At 39.3% G+C, this 17,350-nt stretch overlaps 2 protein-coding genes across 3 annotated transcripts in view; one reads left to right on the top strand and one right to left on the bottom strand.

Moving 5' to 3' along the window:
• The window catches only part of LOC123926040 (interleukin-36 beta-like), a 196,245-nt gene that overhangs the window by 16,141 nt on the left and 162,754 nt on the right, over positions 1-17,350 (top strand). Inside the window, exon 2 of one of the 2 annotated variants that reach the window (XM_045979745.1) lies at positions 8,652-8,742. The exons of the other annotated variant lie outside the window; for it this stretch is intronic. The gene's annotated coding sequence lies outside the window, so the exon portion shown is untranslated. The remainder of the gene's footprint in view (positions 1-8,651; positions 8,743-17,350) is intronic. 2 annotated transcript variants of the gene reach the window in all.
• IL1A (interleukin 1 alpha) lies at positions 1,604-11,277 on the bottom strand. The gene is made up of 7 exons (XM_045979742.1): positions 11,248-11,277; positions 10,538-10,613; positions 9,511-9,559; positions 8,621-8,831; positions 6,852-7,025; positions 5,125-5,243; positions 1,604-2,921 (listed from the first exon to the last, which is right to left on the bottom strand). Exons 2-7 carry the CDS (start codon positions 10,603-10,605, stop codon positions 2,724-2,726), a joined length of 819 nt encoding a protein of 272 aa, XP_045835698.1. The 5' UTR covers positions 10,606-10,613; positions 11,248-11,277; the 3' UTR covers positions 1,604-2,723.

The raw sequence follows: 17,350 nt of genomic DNA on the forward strand, positions 1-17,350 counted from the left end.
TTGACTTATTTCGCTCAGCATAATACTCTCTAGTTCCATCCACATCGTCGCAAATTGCAGGATTTCATTTCTTTTGATGGCTGCATAGTATTCCATTGTATATATATACCACATCTTCATTATCCATTCATCTGTTGATGGACATATAGGTTCTTTCCATAGTTTGGCTAGTGTGGACATTGCTGTTATAAACATTTGGGTGCACGTGCCCCTTTGGATAACTACATCTGTAAATTTAGGGTAAATACCCAGTAGTGTGATTGCTGGGTCATAGGGTAGCTCTATTTTCAAATTTTTGAGGAACCTCCATGTTGTTTTCCAGAGAGGTTGCGCCAGCTTGCATTCCCACCAGCAGTGTAGGAGTGTTCCCTTTTCTCCGCATCCTCACCAGCATCTATCACTTCCTGACTTGTTAATTTTAGCCATTCTAACTGGTGTGAGGTGATATCTCATTGTGGTTTTGATTTGTATTTCCCTGATCCCGAGTGATGTTGAGCACTTTTTCATGTGTCTGTTGGCCATCTGGATATCTTCTTTGCAGAAATGTCTGCTCATGTCCTCTGCCCATTTCTCGATTGGATTATTCTTTGGATGTTGAGTTTGATAAGTTCTTTATTGATTTTGGATACTAGCCCTTTATCTGATATGTCATTTGCAAATATCTTCTCCCATTCTGTCAGTTGTCTTTTGTTTTTGTTAACTGTTTCCTTTGCTGTACAAAAGATTTTGATCCTGATGAAGTCTCAATAAAAAAATAATTGATAAAAAAAATCATTTTTGCCCTTGCTTCCTTTGCCTTTGATGATGTTCCTAGGAAGAAATTGCTGCCCATGTTTTCCTCAAGGATTTTTATGGATTCCTTTCTCACATTGAGGTCCTTCATCATCATTTTGAGTCTATTTTTGTGTGTGGTATAAGGAAATGGTCCCGTTTTATTTTTCTGCATGTGGCTGTCCAATTTTCCCAACACCATTTGTTGAAGAGACTGTCTTATTTTCATTGGACATTCTATCCTGCTTTGTCAAAGATTAATTGACCATAGAGTTGAGGGTCTATTTCTGGGCTTTCTATTGTGTTCCCTTGATATATGTGTCTGTTTTTGTGCCAGTACCATGCTGTCTTTATGATGACAGCTTTGTAATAGAGCTTGAAGTCTGGAATTGTGATGCTACCAACTTTGGCTTTCTTTTTCAACATTCCTCTGGCTATTCGAGGTCTTTTCTGGTTCCATATAAATTTTAGGATTCTTTGTTCCATTTCTTTGAAAAAAAATGGATGGTATTTTGATAGAGATTGCATTAAACGTGTAGATTGCTTTAGGTAGCATAGACATTTTCACAATATTTGTTCTCCTAATCCATGAGCATGGAACATTTTTCCATTTCTTTGTGTCTTCCTCAATTTCTTTCATCAATCTTTCTTTCAGCAATCAGACAACAAAAAGAAATTAAAGGCATCCAAATTGGCAAGGAAGGAGTAAAACTATCACTCTTTGCAGACGATATGATACTTTATGTGGAAAACCCAAAAGACTTCACTCCAAATCTGCTAGAACTTGTATAGGAATTCAGTAAAGTGTCAGGATATAAAATCAATGCACAGAGATCAGTTGCATTTCTATACACCAACAACAAGACAGAAGAAAGAGAAATTAAGGATTCAGTCCCATTTACAATTGCACTCAAAACCATAAGATACAGTTTGATCACAACTTTTAGAACCTAGAAGGAATATTGCTTACATTCCAGAAACGAAAGATTTGCAGTTGTCTCATAGTTACCAAAGTTAAGTTTGTCCCATTTTAGCTAGTAAGACTTGATATCAGGTGAAATTGAGTGACACAAAAAAGCTAAAGCAAATTTAAAAGCAGAGGAATGAAAGATAGTTTAATTATCAACATAAAGTATTAATATAAATTTATTATCATAATTACAGTGTTTCCACATATTACAAAAAATAGGACTTGGACCAAAGTGCCTTGTTTGACTAAGTCAAACTCATTTAGCCTAAAAACACTTTACTATTGTTAAGGATGACTGTTAAGGAATTGCCATAAATATAATATCATTTTTATCATAAAAATATATTTATAAATATATGTATACATAAATGATAATAAATATATAAGCTTTGATTTCTTAAGGCTCAGTAGTTTCATTCAAGAAGTATTTTATTAAACTGATCTCATTGATTAGCATAAAATACTGTTGAGGCAGGAAGGATATAAAGTATCATCCCCTCCATTTTAAAGATGATCAAACTGAGGTCCCAGAAACTTACAGTATTTGATTAAGGGTCCATCAGCAACTTAAAGGCAAGAAGTTGGAATGAGATCCTAGGCATATGGCTTCTCATTCCACCTGCTGTTGTGGGTATTTAGTTTTCTAATGCCTCAGTTACTTAACCAATCTGTAATATGGGTAGAATCTTTTTGGTAGCCATAGTCAGTAGCCCCAATCCTCCCAAGGTTGTTATGAAGAATAATAATTAAACTGATTGCTAGTTTGCAAAGTATAGGGTGTTCTTAAATAACAAATAACATTATATATTAGTGTTGTTTGCATTAGACCTTGCTCACTCTCTTACAAAGAGAGTAAATATTCATTTGGAATTACAAAGGCTCAGCACATGCTCAGCAAGTGACTAAGAGTAAAGGGTTTGACTCCTCCATATACATAGTACATATGGACTGTCAACACTTCACAAGTAAGTAGACCCCAGAGTCAAGTTTGGGTTTCCAGTATCTGAAAGTCAGTGATAGAGGGCTGCCCTCTTGCCATGTGCACCAGTTTTCGTTCCTGTGTGGCAATGAACAACTTTGGCTGGGCGACTGATGTGAAGTAGTTCTTTGTGCCGTGACGTTCCCAGAAGAAGAGAAGGTTGGTCTCATCTTTGATGGTTTTGGGTGTCTCAGGCATCTCCTGTGATAAGGAGAACAGAGATATGTTAGAGAACAAGATTCCAGACAAAGAACTGAAGTGCATTCCCTGGACAATTGGCCTTTGTTAGAAATACAGCACTTTAGGACACTGACTCTGTAATATGATGATATAGATTCTTCTTTCATTTGTTCATGCAGCAAGCATTTATTACATGCCTATTAGAGGTATGGCCCAATCTACACATAATAGTTAATTTCCTTACTTAACTGGAAAGAAATCCAAATTAGTCATGGATTGCCAATGACAGTAGTGTCTCACTATATCGTGGCAGGTAGAGTAAAAACATTGTTCTTGTCCTGCTTCATAAGCAGAAAGCACTTTGCATAAAACATGAACACTAGCAATTGAGACCTCTAAACATTTGACCACTAAGTGTGCAGTTCATATCTTAGGGAAAATAATTTATCATTAGAGATGTTTTTCTCCATATTTAAGCCAACAATTAAAAGTTTACCCTCCCCACCACTTCCAAGTATATTAGGAGCTGACTCCTTACAATATAGTTTTTGACAATTGTATCTTTTTAGGCTGTGCTATACTTTTGAGTATGAATAGAATAACAGTTCTTTCATGGAAAAGTGAAATTCACCTTTCAACTTGAGATGCTTCTGTTATGTTCTTTTTAATCTGAAGCAACTAATTATCCTTTTGAGCTTTCTTTGTCAACAAGGGTTTTCAATGGCAACAAGGAATTTATTTCCCAAATCCATTCCTCTCCTAGTTTTTTCCAATCTCAGTAAATGTATTTTCTCCTCTCCTTCCTGTTGGTTCTAACTCTGAAATCTAACCAGTTCTGTCTACTTATTTCTATCTGCCTCACTACTCCTACTCCCACGACTATTATCATTACCACCTACTTAGGCTCTTTGCTTTCTCCATTGTCTTCCTGCTGATCTAGTCTCCATTTTAGAAAATATAAGTGAAGTTAGGACATTTCCCTATTTGAAACCCTTTAATGCCTTTTCATTGTACCTCAAATGAAACCCAAATGCAAGACTCTGCAAGCACTAGCCTCTGCTTATCTTTCCTCCTTCTTTTGTGCCCCAGTTTTAGACTGTTCCTGTTGATTTCTGAAACTGGCATTTAAACTCTTGAAGCTCTAGGTCCTAGATGCACTCAGATCCCTCTCTTTGGAATGCTTACCCTCACCTGCCCTCTTGCATCATGCTCCTTCCTACTAGCAGATCCCGTCTCACTGGGAACTCTATGTAAAAAGCACTCTCCAATTTTTCTCTATCTCACCACCCTATTTATTTCCTTTACAGCATCTTGTACTTTTTGCTGGTGTTTGGCTTGTCTGCTGTCTGTGTCCCCAAGAAGACCAAGTTCTATGAGGCTGGGGACTTTGGCTCATCATGGTCTACATAGATGTTGGCACTATGTTTGAAAAAGAGAAGGCTCTCAATAAATAATGCCTATTGAATGAACTCATGAATGAAGCTACTGCCCTAGTCTGCAGACATCACTTTTACCTCACTTGATCCAGGTAGAGAGATACATGTACCTACAAAGGTCCTGGTTGGAGTTGGGGGTCTGCATTATACATTTACTAAATAAGAGTCATCTACTTACCAGTAACTTAGGAGTAAACATCTAAGGCTATAGTGGGCGTGTGTGTGTCTCTATGTTTGAGGGGGAGGTGGTAGTGGAGATGGGTCTGGGAGGAGGGGTAATGCTGACACCAGTGAAGAGAGAGAGGCAATGGAGTCAAAAGGCCAGGGTCTGAGTCTTGGCTCCCTGTTTTTTGTTTTGTGCCCATTGGCATGTGAATAACCCTCTCTGCTCCTAGTTGGCTTGAGTATCTTGGAATCAGGTCCTATTGTCCTAATACCTACCATCATCTAGGTCAGATGGTAATTGTTAGTAAGGTTCAAGATGGGTGGAATAAATGGATGCCCTGGCATGGGAGGTGGCTAGGGTCAGGCAGGGTAAGGAAAAAGAAGAAAGAAGGGAATTTACCTTTTATTTACTCTGGCCACCTCCATTTTACTTTCTCATAGATCCTGCCTAGAAGTGCCTCTGGGGATAGGTGAGAAGTAGCATGTGGGGTGGGTGGGGAGGTGGAAACTGTGATAGGAGGGAAGAGGATTGTGCTACCCTGCTAGGGGTATCTGCCTATTGGGATCATTCACAAACATATGTGATATAAATGAAGGTAAATTGGGGACTGAGAATGACTGACCTTTAGCAATACAGGTTCACCTTCATTTTGGGCACTCACAAACAGCCGAGTTTTTGAGATTCTTAGAGTCACGGGAAGTTTAGAATCATCTGAAGTGTAAGCCCCCATGTCAAATTTCACTGTCAAAGAGAAAAGCAAAAAAGAAAGTAAATCCATTGTATATGAATGGAATCAAGTGTTACGTAAATTGTGTGTGTGTGTGTCTGTGTGTATCTGTATTTAAGTTTCCAACTATGGTGTAAATAACAGAATGGAATTCCAAACATCTTTGTATCCTTCATAATGTCTGCCATATTTACTAGGCAGGTAAATACTTGGTTAGTGTCTCTGGAATTTTCTATGTTGAATAAATCCTTGGGGGCTATTTGTTGACTCTCTCGTAATTACATTAATGGGATAAGACCCCTCAACTTTTGAGCTCATGAGTTCATAATAACCTAACATGGAGGGGTTTAGGAAAGCTGATACACTCCTGAAAAGTAGTTGTTTTCCTTAGAGAACAATTCTTAATAAGCGCTGTATAATTATTTATCCCTAGGAATCCAGGAGTTCTATTTTTGGGGTATGATCCAAAGAAATAACCTCATAGGGAAAAAGTTATATACACAAAGATATTTGCAATAGTTACTTAGCGCAAACCCAAGAGATCAGCATAGTAACATGATTGAATATTCTAGTGTCATTAAACATGGCAAATATATATCCTATTTCAATATGTGGGGGAAATTATATGAAATAATATTAAGTAGGAAAATACAGCACAAAATAATTTGTAAATGTCATAGAGTAGAAAGCATGTTATCTGAAGTATGTCCAACCAGAAAGCCCTGTTTGTTTATTAAAAAGTAGCCTCTTTGGAGTTTTGAAACTGATTTTGTATACTGAGGACATGTCCTGAAGCTAAAATATGTATACCATGGAAATTGGATTTGTGTGACGAAATTTCTTGGACACTAAATTTCATCCTCCAGAACATATTCTCAGCTTATTGCATGTTTTGCTTTACAACTATGTTCTCAAAGATGATGATTCTTTCTAGTTTGGTGTTATTTGTAAGTTTGAGCAACAGGCTTTCTAATGGAGAGTGATTGCTCCTTATTGGCTTCTGGGCAAATCTGGGTAAGTCATTTAATATTTCTGAGAGTCCGTTTCCTCATCTTTAAAACCAAGGGTAAGAACAGCTGAGAGAACTGAAGGAGATACTTCCTCAGAAAGCTTTATACTCAGTGCTCTCAAAGACTGGAAACTTGGGGCGCCTGGGTGGCTCAGCGGGTTAAGCCTCTGCCTTCGGCTCAGGTCATGATCTCAGGGTCCTGGGATCGAGCCCCGCATCGGGCTCTCTGCTCAGCAGGAAGCCTGCTTCCCCACTCTCTCTCTGCCTACTTGTGATTTCTCTCTCTCTGTCAAATAAATAAATAAAATCTTAAAAAAAAAAAATTGTAGCTTCCTCTCACCCCGGGTTGGGAGTAGGGTGGGGTGTGGCGTCAGGCTCAAGAAAAAAAAAAAAAAAAAAAGACTGGAAACTTCTCTCTTGTGGAGCTTCCTGATTTGGCTGAAGCTCCTGTCCTTGCCCAGGATTTTACCCGGGGGCGGGGGGTTGTTGTGCTTCATCCTATTCTAGAAGAATTGTGCAAAGCTAGAAATCTAGAGAGGTTTATATTTTGAAGGCAGACAGTTTGAAAGAATGCAAAACTAAGAGGAGGGGAGGATGACCGCTCTCCACTTACCTGCATCATCCAGATTCTGTAATGCGGCAGCCATGAGGTAGTTTCCCCCTGTTTGTTGAATTATACTTTGATTGAGGTTGTCATTCAGAATGAATTGCGATTTGATGATCCTCATGTAGTTGTATTTTTCATTGCTACGGAAGTTGTATGCTGCTGATCTGGGCTTCATGATTTCTAAAGCCATTACACAAGCTCAGATTAATGTCTATGTATAAACACAGATGATATATCTGCTCTAATACAAGCATAAGAAGTGCTATGGAAGGGACATTAGGAATATTTTACTCCAGGTGAAGAAACCAAGAGAGAAGAGAAGTTACCCCATCAGCAGAAGTGGTTTCTAGGATTACCCTCATGGTTACTTACTTCTTTTTAAACTTCAATTCCTCAGGGAGTAATTTTTTAAAAAGATTATTTATTAAATATTCTCATTTTAGTTGTTTGGAGGTTTTTAAGGAAATAGGGAGACTACTAGCATTTACTATCTATATTTTTCAAATGAATACACTGAGAAAAAAATGAATTATATGTCCCTGAGGATACAGGTCTAAATGTCTACTCCCTTTTCTGGACAGTGGTGTATAACAACAGCTTCATAAATCCTCATGGTTCTGAGTAATTTTACGTCTAGGAATCTATTCTAAGGAACTGGTGATAAAAATGAAGATATGATGTGGATGTTATTGGTATGGATGTTCATTATCTATTACTTATAATTTGAAAACCTGGTACCCAAGAATGCCCTTGATATATTGCTAAGTGAAAGAAGCTGAATATAAAATTGCACATAATCCTAATAACGCTTGTTTGTATATGTGTAGGTACATGAAAAAGACTTTAATTTGCTGATGGACCCTTAATCAAATACTTCAGTATTTTCTCTAGTCTTGGCAGTGGCAAAACTCTCAGTGTTTTTATTTTCTTTTTTACATTTTCTTGTATCTTCCTATTTTCTAGGTGAAGGTGTATTAGTGTTTACCTGTTACCTTAAAAAGCTCTTATTTAAAAAATGTTTGGTTTATGTTTCGCATAGAGGCTTATACAGGAGAGGCATGGGGAAATAAACCTGACTGTTAAAATCAGAACTAAATTTGGTGTAAAGCTCTCCACATACTATGTGACTTATGTAACTGAGCTTAGTTTCCTCCTATGTAAAATGAGAATGTAAGATTGTTGTGAAGTGTAGAGATAATGCAGCCATTAATAAAGTAGCAGTGTTGGTAGTATTAACAAAGGTTGTAGTAGTAGTAAGGAGGAGGAGGAGTAATGACAATACCTAACGTTTATTGGGTATTTAGGTACTAAGCATTATTCTAGTCCAGGAGCTTACAAGTTTTGACACATTCAATCTTCACAACAAGTAGGGACTCTGATTATCTCCATTTTACAGTAGAGGAGACAAAAGCACAAGACGGTTAAATAGCTTACCCAAAGGGGCGTAGTTATTATCTGGAGGGATATAGCTTTTAAGTGGTCACCCACTAACAGTTTATAACTGCTTTCTGCTGTAAGGATAAAAGTCACATGACCTTTACAATCTGGCCACAATATGAACCCATGAGGAAGTATTCTGTAGACCCAGGTCACTGGTCCTCTCTCCCCACTGGAGAAGGATCAACATTAATTTTCCTTCCTTATAGTCACCAAACAGATGCCTGGTTGCCCTCTTGTTACTTGAATCTTGGTTTTATTTTCTCCTGTGTTCTGTTGTCTCCATTTGCTTAATTAACAATGGAAAACAAAGATATTATTTGCACTTGACCCCTTACCTTCTTCTGTATCATTGGTAATAACTTCCAGGTCATCATCAGTGATGAATTGATTTAAACTCAACCGTCTCTTCTTCAGAATCTTCCCATTGGCTGCCACCATCACTACATCCTCCTTGAAGGTAAGCTGAGTTGTCTTTGAGGTTTCAGAGGTTCTTAGAGACATGCAGTCCTCATGAAGTGGGTCATAGCTCACATCATAGAAGGATTTCTATGAGGAAGGAAAATGGAAACTCAGTTGTTGAATGAGATCCCTTTCAGTACAAGTTTTATCCAATAGATTTAGTGAGAAGGCTATCTGTTTCATCAATCTTCTCCTCCCCATTCCCTCTCTTCTTCCCTCACCCCCAACCCTATTGTCTTTCCCTCCATTTTCCTCCCACCTTTCCCTTAGAAAATCTGTTGAGCATGGAGAATGTCATCAGCTATTAGTGTAGAGAGGCAGTTGGTCTCACTTATGATGAAGAAATGTATGTATCTGAACCTCTAGTGAGGGCGAAACAAAATCTTCTAGGATTCAAGCTATTGCTGTTTTCTCCTGGTAGAGAAAATACTGCATAAGAATAGCAATCCTATATGTGGAATTTAAGAAACAAGGCAGAAGATCATAGGGGAAGAGAGGAAAAAATGAAACAAGACAAAACCAGAGGGGAGACAAACCATAAGAGACTCTTAATCTTAGGAAACAAACTGAGGGTTGCTGGAGGGGAGGGGGGTGAGAGGACGAGGTGGCTGGGTGATGGACACTGGGGAAGGTCTGTGTTGTAATGAGCACTGGGTATTATATAAGACTGATGAATCACAGAAATGTACCCCTGAAATAAATAATACATTATATATTAATAATAAAAAGAACAGCAATCCTATAAGAATTACAGTCATTTGCTTACCTGACTCAGAGAGAGATGGTCAATTTCAGAACTGTATTCTTCATTTTCACTGTCAAATAAGACAATGAGAATGTAATTCTGTTTGTTATATCTCTGCTGTCACTGGGCAACGTATTTTAATGATCACATTAGCTTTGGGTAACACACACATAGTCATTACTGTCCTCTTTGAAAATTATGGACTTCTATATATACATACATATATGCAGTAATTTGTGCCTTGCTAATTTGGAATTAGTAATCATCAGGACTGCTCTTGAATTTTATCTGTGCTTTAACTCCAAAAAAGGGGCTTGGCTAACAAATCGAAGAGCTGGAGTTGAATTTCAGGGAAAAAATGTTAAACTCCTCAAGAGAGAAGTGCTTTTTGAAGCACCTCATTTTAATTTATTTTAATTAATTTAATTTAATTTTAACCAAATAAGTCATGTGTTATCTATTGCTTTCATATATTCACTAAAACAGATTTAATAATTTATACTTGGGAACTATCCAGCAATGTTTTGATACCCTAGTTTGTATTAGTAATGGGAATACCATGTTTGTTTAACATATCCTATACATTTTAATTTTATTCATTTACCTTTCCCTTATGTCTGAATGAGGTTTGACTGTGTATGTACATTCACAGGCTCAAATTGCTGTGGAGCCATTACCTCTTCCAGATTGAGATCCAGATCAGAAGTTCATTTCTCTCTCTGGCAGTCCATTAAAACCCATTACGGTATCAGGTCATGTGAACCTGACTGAGGCTGTGTCTAAGTAGATGTTGAAACTCACTAGAACTCAGGAGACTGTAGAAATAATTTCCCTAAAATGGCTGTCTCCCTGTCAGTGTCATCTCAGTGTAACATGCAAGATGCTTACTTTTTCTGGATCTTTGCTGAACCTGCCCTGACTTCAGAGGTAGGATCCATCTCTATACCTCTGCCAGTCTGGCTCCATGCTAGTTACTGTAACTGCTAGATAGATTCTAATATACCTTGATCCCCTCATTAAATTACAAGAGATAGAATTGATTTCCTACCTGTAACAGTTCTTCAGGTCCTTTCTGAAGATCTGAAGGTCTTCAAAAAGGTCAGGAACTTTGGCCATCTTGACTTCTGCAACAGAGAACACCAGTGGCTTTCAGCCTAGCCAGCTACCACCCAAACACCTGCAAGGGGAATCACCTCTGCTTTATGCTTCTTGAGAAGCTTAATGAATGACTTAACCTACACTCAGCATTTTCCCCATTCTTCTTTTTGCTCCCTTGAGTTATTTTCATATGTATCTGCCTCCTTTCTTAGACTATAAACTTCTTTTAGAACCTCTGTGTTCTTTTTTTGCCCCACCCAATGCATTGTATACGTAGACATTCAATGAAAGCTTGGATAAATTTAAGAAAAAAGCCCACAAGAATAAGGTATTTGCCTTATATAGATGCAAGAAAGAGACAGATTTGGAAATCTCTAGTTTTCCCCTAATGGTTTTAGTAGTAGAGACTCCCTCCAAGGGAAGGCTCAGCTGCGCCGACTAATGCCCTCATGTGAAACCAGTTCTTCTGTCCCTCAGCTCCCCATCAATAGAAAGAATTATTTTCTGAAATCTGACTGTGATCTAACTCACACACCAAACCAGGGACAGACAAGAAAGGAAGGAAGAGGCTTGTACTTCAGAGAAGGCAGTTTGAGAGACAATGGCCAAGGAGAAAAGCAAAATATATTTTAAAAGTCAAAGATGTGATAAGGACAATACCTTTGCTGACTCAGGCGCCAATGAAATGACTCCCTCTCTGTCTGGAGACTTAGCCCTAGTCGGGTTACTTCGCCTTTTTGTCTTCTTGGAGTAGGCGTGGCCTGTATGCGTCATGGGAATTTACAGGGAAGAATTGTATTTTTTTGTTACTTCACCCGGAAACTGACCAAATAATGACAGATTACATACTTGATACTAGTGTTGTTTGCAGAGATTCCAGGAATTTCTAACTTGGCTCATTTATTTATGGCTTTGCTCTAAACAATTATAATAATGTAGTATTAGAAAAAGGGAAGAAGGGCAGGAAATGTTAACTTTCTTTTTTTTTTAAAGATTTAATTTATTTATTTCACAGACAGAGATCACAAGTAGGCAGAGAGGGAGGCAGAGAGAGAGGAGGAAGCAGGCTTCCCTGCTCTTCCCTGCAGAGAGCCCAGTGTGGGGCTTGATCCCAGGACCCTGGGATCATGACCTGAGCCGAAGGCAGAGGACTTTAACACACCGAGCCACCCACGTGTCCCAGAAATGTTAACTTTCTAAAAACATATGGTTGGGAGGAAGAGAGAACTCCTAAAATCCGAATTCTAGATGGCCGGAGTTGGAGAGGAGCTTAGGAACTGTATTTTGTGTTTTAGCTTAATTTGTTTTTTGTACCCCAGGGCTAACTATGAACTGATGGAATGCTTGGCAGCCCCTGGCAGATAAGGATTGGCTGTGAGGGAAAATGATCCATCTTTTCTGAAGAGGGACATTTGCAGAATAGGCATAAATCACTCTGAGTATGGGGAGACAGCCTCCTGTTAGGGCTCTGTAGGGGAGATAAAAGTGATAACCATTACTCTTCTGAATACTGTTGACCCATTTCCTACAGAACTCTCTGCCCTGGCCATATTATAGCAAAGTGGCCATCTGTCAGGGCCCAAAGGGAAGTCTTGTCTTTTCTAGAATAAACCTAAGGTGTGTGAGGATAGCTGTAGACTCAGGGAAATATGGGCAAGGCCCTGGCCAAAAGCTGGTAGCTGCATTTGAGGATAGAGTTTGAGGGCAGGGGAGGGACTGTTATATACACACTACATCAGTATTGCCTGGTTGTTATTATCAAAGACTTTTTTTGGTATCCTAAGGCTGGCCCAGTTGAGGTAGTAGAACATCAGACTCTTGGCAGGTAAATGTTGAAGGTCTCCTGTTTGGAGTTTAAGCAATGTAAATTTTTAAATTGAGAAAACAGATGGAAAAAGAGGGTAGAGGAGGGGAACAAGAAGGTAGAGAGAGAAAGGTAGGCACTGCAATGTAATATGGTATAAAAAGGCAAGACCGCTCAGAACTGGGAGTGAAGTGGCTTGTGTGAGTTGGGTAAAGTATTTTCTCTAGTCTCGTTTAACAGTAAGTAATGGGGTTGGTGAGATGATCATTAAGGTTTATCCTAAGTACAAAATCTCTGATTCTGATTCTATTGCTGGTCCAGATCCTCCTGGTCTCAGACCTGGTCACAATCGTTATAACAAGAGCCACAGAAGTATTATATCCTAGATGTAGACAATGTAAATTTAGGACAAGATTGGGGCAGATTGGATGTCTTGGGATGGATCCTGTTTGAATGGTGATGGTAACCAATTCTCTATGTCTGTGACTCTCCTTCAGACAACACAGATATTAATCCTGGTTATTCTTTCCACCTCCCAGGCATCTTGTGAGGCTATTACCAAGAAACAATTGCAAAGCACCCTGTGAATGTGGGCTGCTATGGAGATGCAACTGAACAAAAATAAAAACAAAGCTAATAAGGGCTTCTGTCACTTGAGAACCTGTAGAGTCATCATTGTAACACCTTAATTCACCAAAGAAAATATAGTTCTTATGAAGATATTGGTTTGAAAACTTCAACAGGGAGGACATTTTCAGGTGAAAATGTCCTTGAAACCCTGAAGATATTTAGTTTCTGGGAGGAATGTAGAGCATCTGTTTGGTAATCTAGGAAAACATCCTTGGTTTTACCTTTAGTGGTAACACCCATTCTGGCCTGTGCTCCTCCTCTGTTGTAGAGAATTAGAATTCCCTGAATGTGGTTGTTGAATTTCTCAAGGACAGTTGGAATTTTTTAGACAGACAACTCAGGTTGAGGTTTCACTTAACTTTTTCCTTCATCTTACCATTTTGGAAACTGCCTTTTAAAGAAAGAACAACATGGATGAGGTTTAGAGAGTCAGAAGTCCTCCTTTTGTTTTGGGGAACCTACTTTTCTGTATGTGTGTACCAAGATTGACTTGTAAGTAAGCCTCATCATTGGACCAACTCCTCCTGGGGAATAGAGAGAGAAACGTGCTAGTTAGAGCTCTACTGGAGCCCAGGGGGTCTTTGGGGGCTGTCCTGTGATAGGAATTTTGGGGACTTCAAACACCCACCTCTTGACTCTGAGGAGACTTCAAAAACTTTAGTCCTTTTCCACCTAGATCATACAGGAAAAAAAAGTTATTGTGTACTTATTCTGTGCCAGAGTGTTTGTTAGACATGAGCGTTTTTCTCTCAGGATTTACAAAATTAGATATGCAAGATGAAATGATATACTTTAGTGGGTGAGTGGATACACCCTATAAGCCTGGAGGTTGAGGGTCCAAAGAATCATAGTGGCGCTTTTCATTTGAAAACTGCTTTATACCTCACAAAGAGCTCTCCCTTGCTTTGTCTCACTGGCTCCACACTTAACCCACAGAGGTAGTGATTACTATCTCTTTTCACAGCTGAGGGCCCTTGAAGACATTAAGGTGGCCAACCTATGGTCACAAAACTGGCAGAGGCAGCCCTCTAACCTCAGGTTTCTCTTCCAAACCCAGTCTTCTCTTTTCACTGCATTTAGCTACTCAGGTCTCTTATCTCCACTGAATGCCAAGTGATGGGCTGAAAGAGATCATTCTTGCAGGTCTTTTCATCCTTGAACACCCCCTGTTGTTTATTGATTCAGTTTTTTTGTTTAAAAGAAAAGGTGAAGAAAGAAATGGTTTGAAATATCCCCCTTTCCCCTCCCTTCCTCCTCCAGTGAAATCTCATTTTATTCTGTGACGTAGAAGAAAAGGGTGAAGGTGGGTAACGTAGCTGAGTGCATGGTCAGTGATGGAGTCTGGATATGGACTTTTTTTTTTTTTAAAGATTTTATTTATTTATTTGACAGACAGAGATCACAAGTAGGCAGAGAGGCAGGCGGGTGAGGGGGAAGCAGGCTCCCTGCTGAGCAGAGAGCTGAGCAGAAAGTCCAATGATGGGCTCCATCCCAGCACCCCGGGATCATGACCTGAGCTGAAGGCAGAGGCTTTAACCCACTGAGCCACTCAGGCGCCCTGGATATGGACTTAAAGCTGTGCTCTTGCCATTGTACCATGAAGACAAGAAACATCTGTAAACATCTTTGGCAGCAACTTTAAAATCATTGCATGTAGTTGGATCTGACAGTATTGCTTGAATGAAAAATACAGCTCTTCCCTGTGAATTTTTCAGGGGATGCAATTATTTGTTTTTAAGTTGTAGAAGGCCTCTTCGGAGGAATGAAGTGTGCATAAACCATTGTTACATACAGAGACAATTGAGCCTTTTGTCTCAATTCATGCCCTATTTAATTATAACCTGGTTTTAAATTTTGTGACAGTGGGATGGGAAGGAGGACACGACCTAACATAGTCTTCCAGATGTTCTAATACATTATCTCATTTAATCTTTGCATTAAACCTGTGAGGTAGGTATTCTTGTCACATTTTATAGAAGAGGAAGTCAAAGTTCAGGGAGATTAACCAATCCAAGATTTTGAGTTTACCAAATTGCTGAAATGGAATTCAGACACCAGAGCTTAGGCACAAGCAACTACTGGGCTGTCTCTTTTACTTAGTGTGACTTCTTCCTTTTCTTTACTCTTCTTAACTTCTAAGTTTTTCTGCTTTGTCTTGTTAGTCTGTCGAAGGAGCTAGAATGATATATTGGAAGATGTACCTCAGTCACTATCTAGGTTAAACTTTCATCTTATAAAGGAGAAAGCAGTTTCAGAGAGGGGAAATGTCAAGATTGCAAGGTCACATGTAGAGTTTGTGTGAGAGTGGGAGCAAAAATGAAAACTCCATTTCATGATTTCTGGTTCAAAATACCATACTACCCAGCGACACTGGCTCCTTAGCAAAGAGGGATAAGGTGGAAAAACAATGTCTCCCATGAATTCTCACCTATAAGTTAAAAAGGGGCTAAAAAGAACGAAACCCCATTCAGGGAGCACAACCAGCCATTGTTCTTGCTTTTGTGGAGGCTGACAGTGAAGACATTCAAGATAATCCCGTAAAAGAAACAGATAAACAAACGAAGATAAGTTTATTAAAGGCATGAACAAAGAGACTAGTCTTAGACTGGGAGTGGGTAGTTCAATGGGGAGGGAGGAGGGAACATTCCACGTAAAAGAAGCAGATAAACAAACGAAGATAAGTTTATTAAAGGCATGAACAAAGAGACTAGTCTTAGACTGGGAGTGGGTAGTTCAATGGGGAGGGAGGAGGGAACATTCCAGGATGAGCAAAGGCTGTGGGGATCAAATAGGTAAAAGTAGGGCATTGGATCATATGGTCTCACTTATTTGTGGAGCATAACAAATAACATGGAGGACATGGGGAGATGGAGAGGAGAGGGAGTTGAGGGAAACTGGAAGGGGAGATGAACCATGAGAGACTATGGACTCTGAAAAACAACCAGAGGGTTTTGAAGGGGGTGGGAGTGGGAGGTTGAGGAACCAGGTGGTGGGTAATAGGGAGGGCACGTACTGCATGGAGCACTGGGTGTGATGCCAAAACAATGAACACTGTTATGCTGTAAATAAACAAATAAAAAACAAACAAACAAACAGAAAGTAGGGCATTGGAGGCTGGAGTTGAGAGAGGCAGGGCCAGTGGAGTGGCGGGTGAGGATGATGACGGAGGCAAGTGCTAGGGAATGAAGGCCATGTGTAGAGCTCACTAAGGTCTTTATCCATTCAGCTTTGGGTAGACTTTGGGCAAATGCTCTGGGAACTCAGCAGAGGGATGGCTGTGGCTTGGAGAAGATAGAGAAATTCAAGTTGGCAGAATCCTGTAGTGGGAAGGGACACCTTCATGTTGAGCCACCAAATCCCCAGTTAGCTGTGATTCCCTCTCTTTGCCTTAGCTTATTTCTGCCCTAATTTATGTGCTTTTTTTGTTTCTAAGTTCCCTTTCTCTCTCCTTTGGGATGGTCATTCATAGGGCTGTGCCCTCTCGTTGCCTTCTCCCTTGACACACTGTCTTTCACAGATGCACTTACCCTAAAGGCACTTAAAAATCAGAGTTCGACAGAGAGCTTCCGTGTGACGGCAGTCATGTCTGTGCCTGTCTCTCACTTTTCTTCTTGCTGTCTAATTGTGATTACCTAATCAGAAGTGCCTTTTAAAGAAATTCCCTTTTCTTTTGACTCATTTTCTTTATGGAGTCAGAGTTGTCCCAGGTCTGAACTTGTTTCACAATTAAAAAAAAAAAAACCCTTGGATTACTCTTCTGGATTCTAAACCATGATTATTAAGTATTGCTAGGGAAATATAAAAAATATAAAAGAAAATAAAGCCCACAAATAATTAAATAACTAGAGGTATTCATTATTACTATTTTGGTGTATTTTCTTTCATTCTTTCCTTTGTCAAGGCATATATAGAATTGGTTTTATACAAATGGGATACTCTGAACATTTCAATATTTACTTTCCTGAAATCTGGGGAATGTATATGTGGTGGACTCTCCTTACCAATTATCCATTTGTGGGATTACTGGATAATGTCTGTCTTCATTTCCTAGTCTCCCTTGCAGAGTTGGATTAGGGACCCATGGTTTTTTCTGGCCAAAGCATTGTGAACAGGAAATGAGACGTGATTTGTTACACTTCTAGGCTTACGCAATCAAGGGCCCGTGTGTACTTCCATCATCTTTAATTTTGACTGGTGCAGCAACTTTGGAAGTCACGTCTTCCAGATGGTGTGGCTGCAAATGGATGAGGTGTGGTTGCAAATGTATGAGACTAGAACAACCTCGTTTGACTTTGCATGAGTGAGAAACAAATCTTTAATTGTGTGAAG

Source organism: Meles meles, chromosome 15 (assembly GCF_922984935.1).
Source record: "Meles meles chromosome 15, mMelMel3.1 paternal haplotype, whole genome shotgun sequence".
Classification (NCBI taxonomy): Eukaryota; Metazoa; Chordata; class Mammalia; order Carnivora; family Mustelidae; genus Meles; species Meles meles.

Coding starts and splice junctions, on each gene's coding strand:
- IL1A (XM_045979742.1), bottom strand. CDS start 10,605: ATGGCCAAAGTTCCTGACCTTTTTGAAGACCTTCAGATCTTCAGAAAG. Junction 9,560..10,537: donor GACCTGAAGAACTGTTACAG/GTAGGAAATCAA, acceptor CTTATTTGACAG/TGAAAATGAAGAATACAGTT. Junction 2,922..5,124: donor GTGAACCTGTATTGCTAAAG/GTCAGTCATTCT, acceptor TCCTTATCACAG/GAGATGCCTGAGACACCCAA.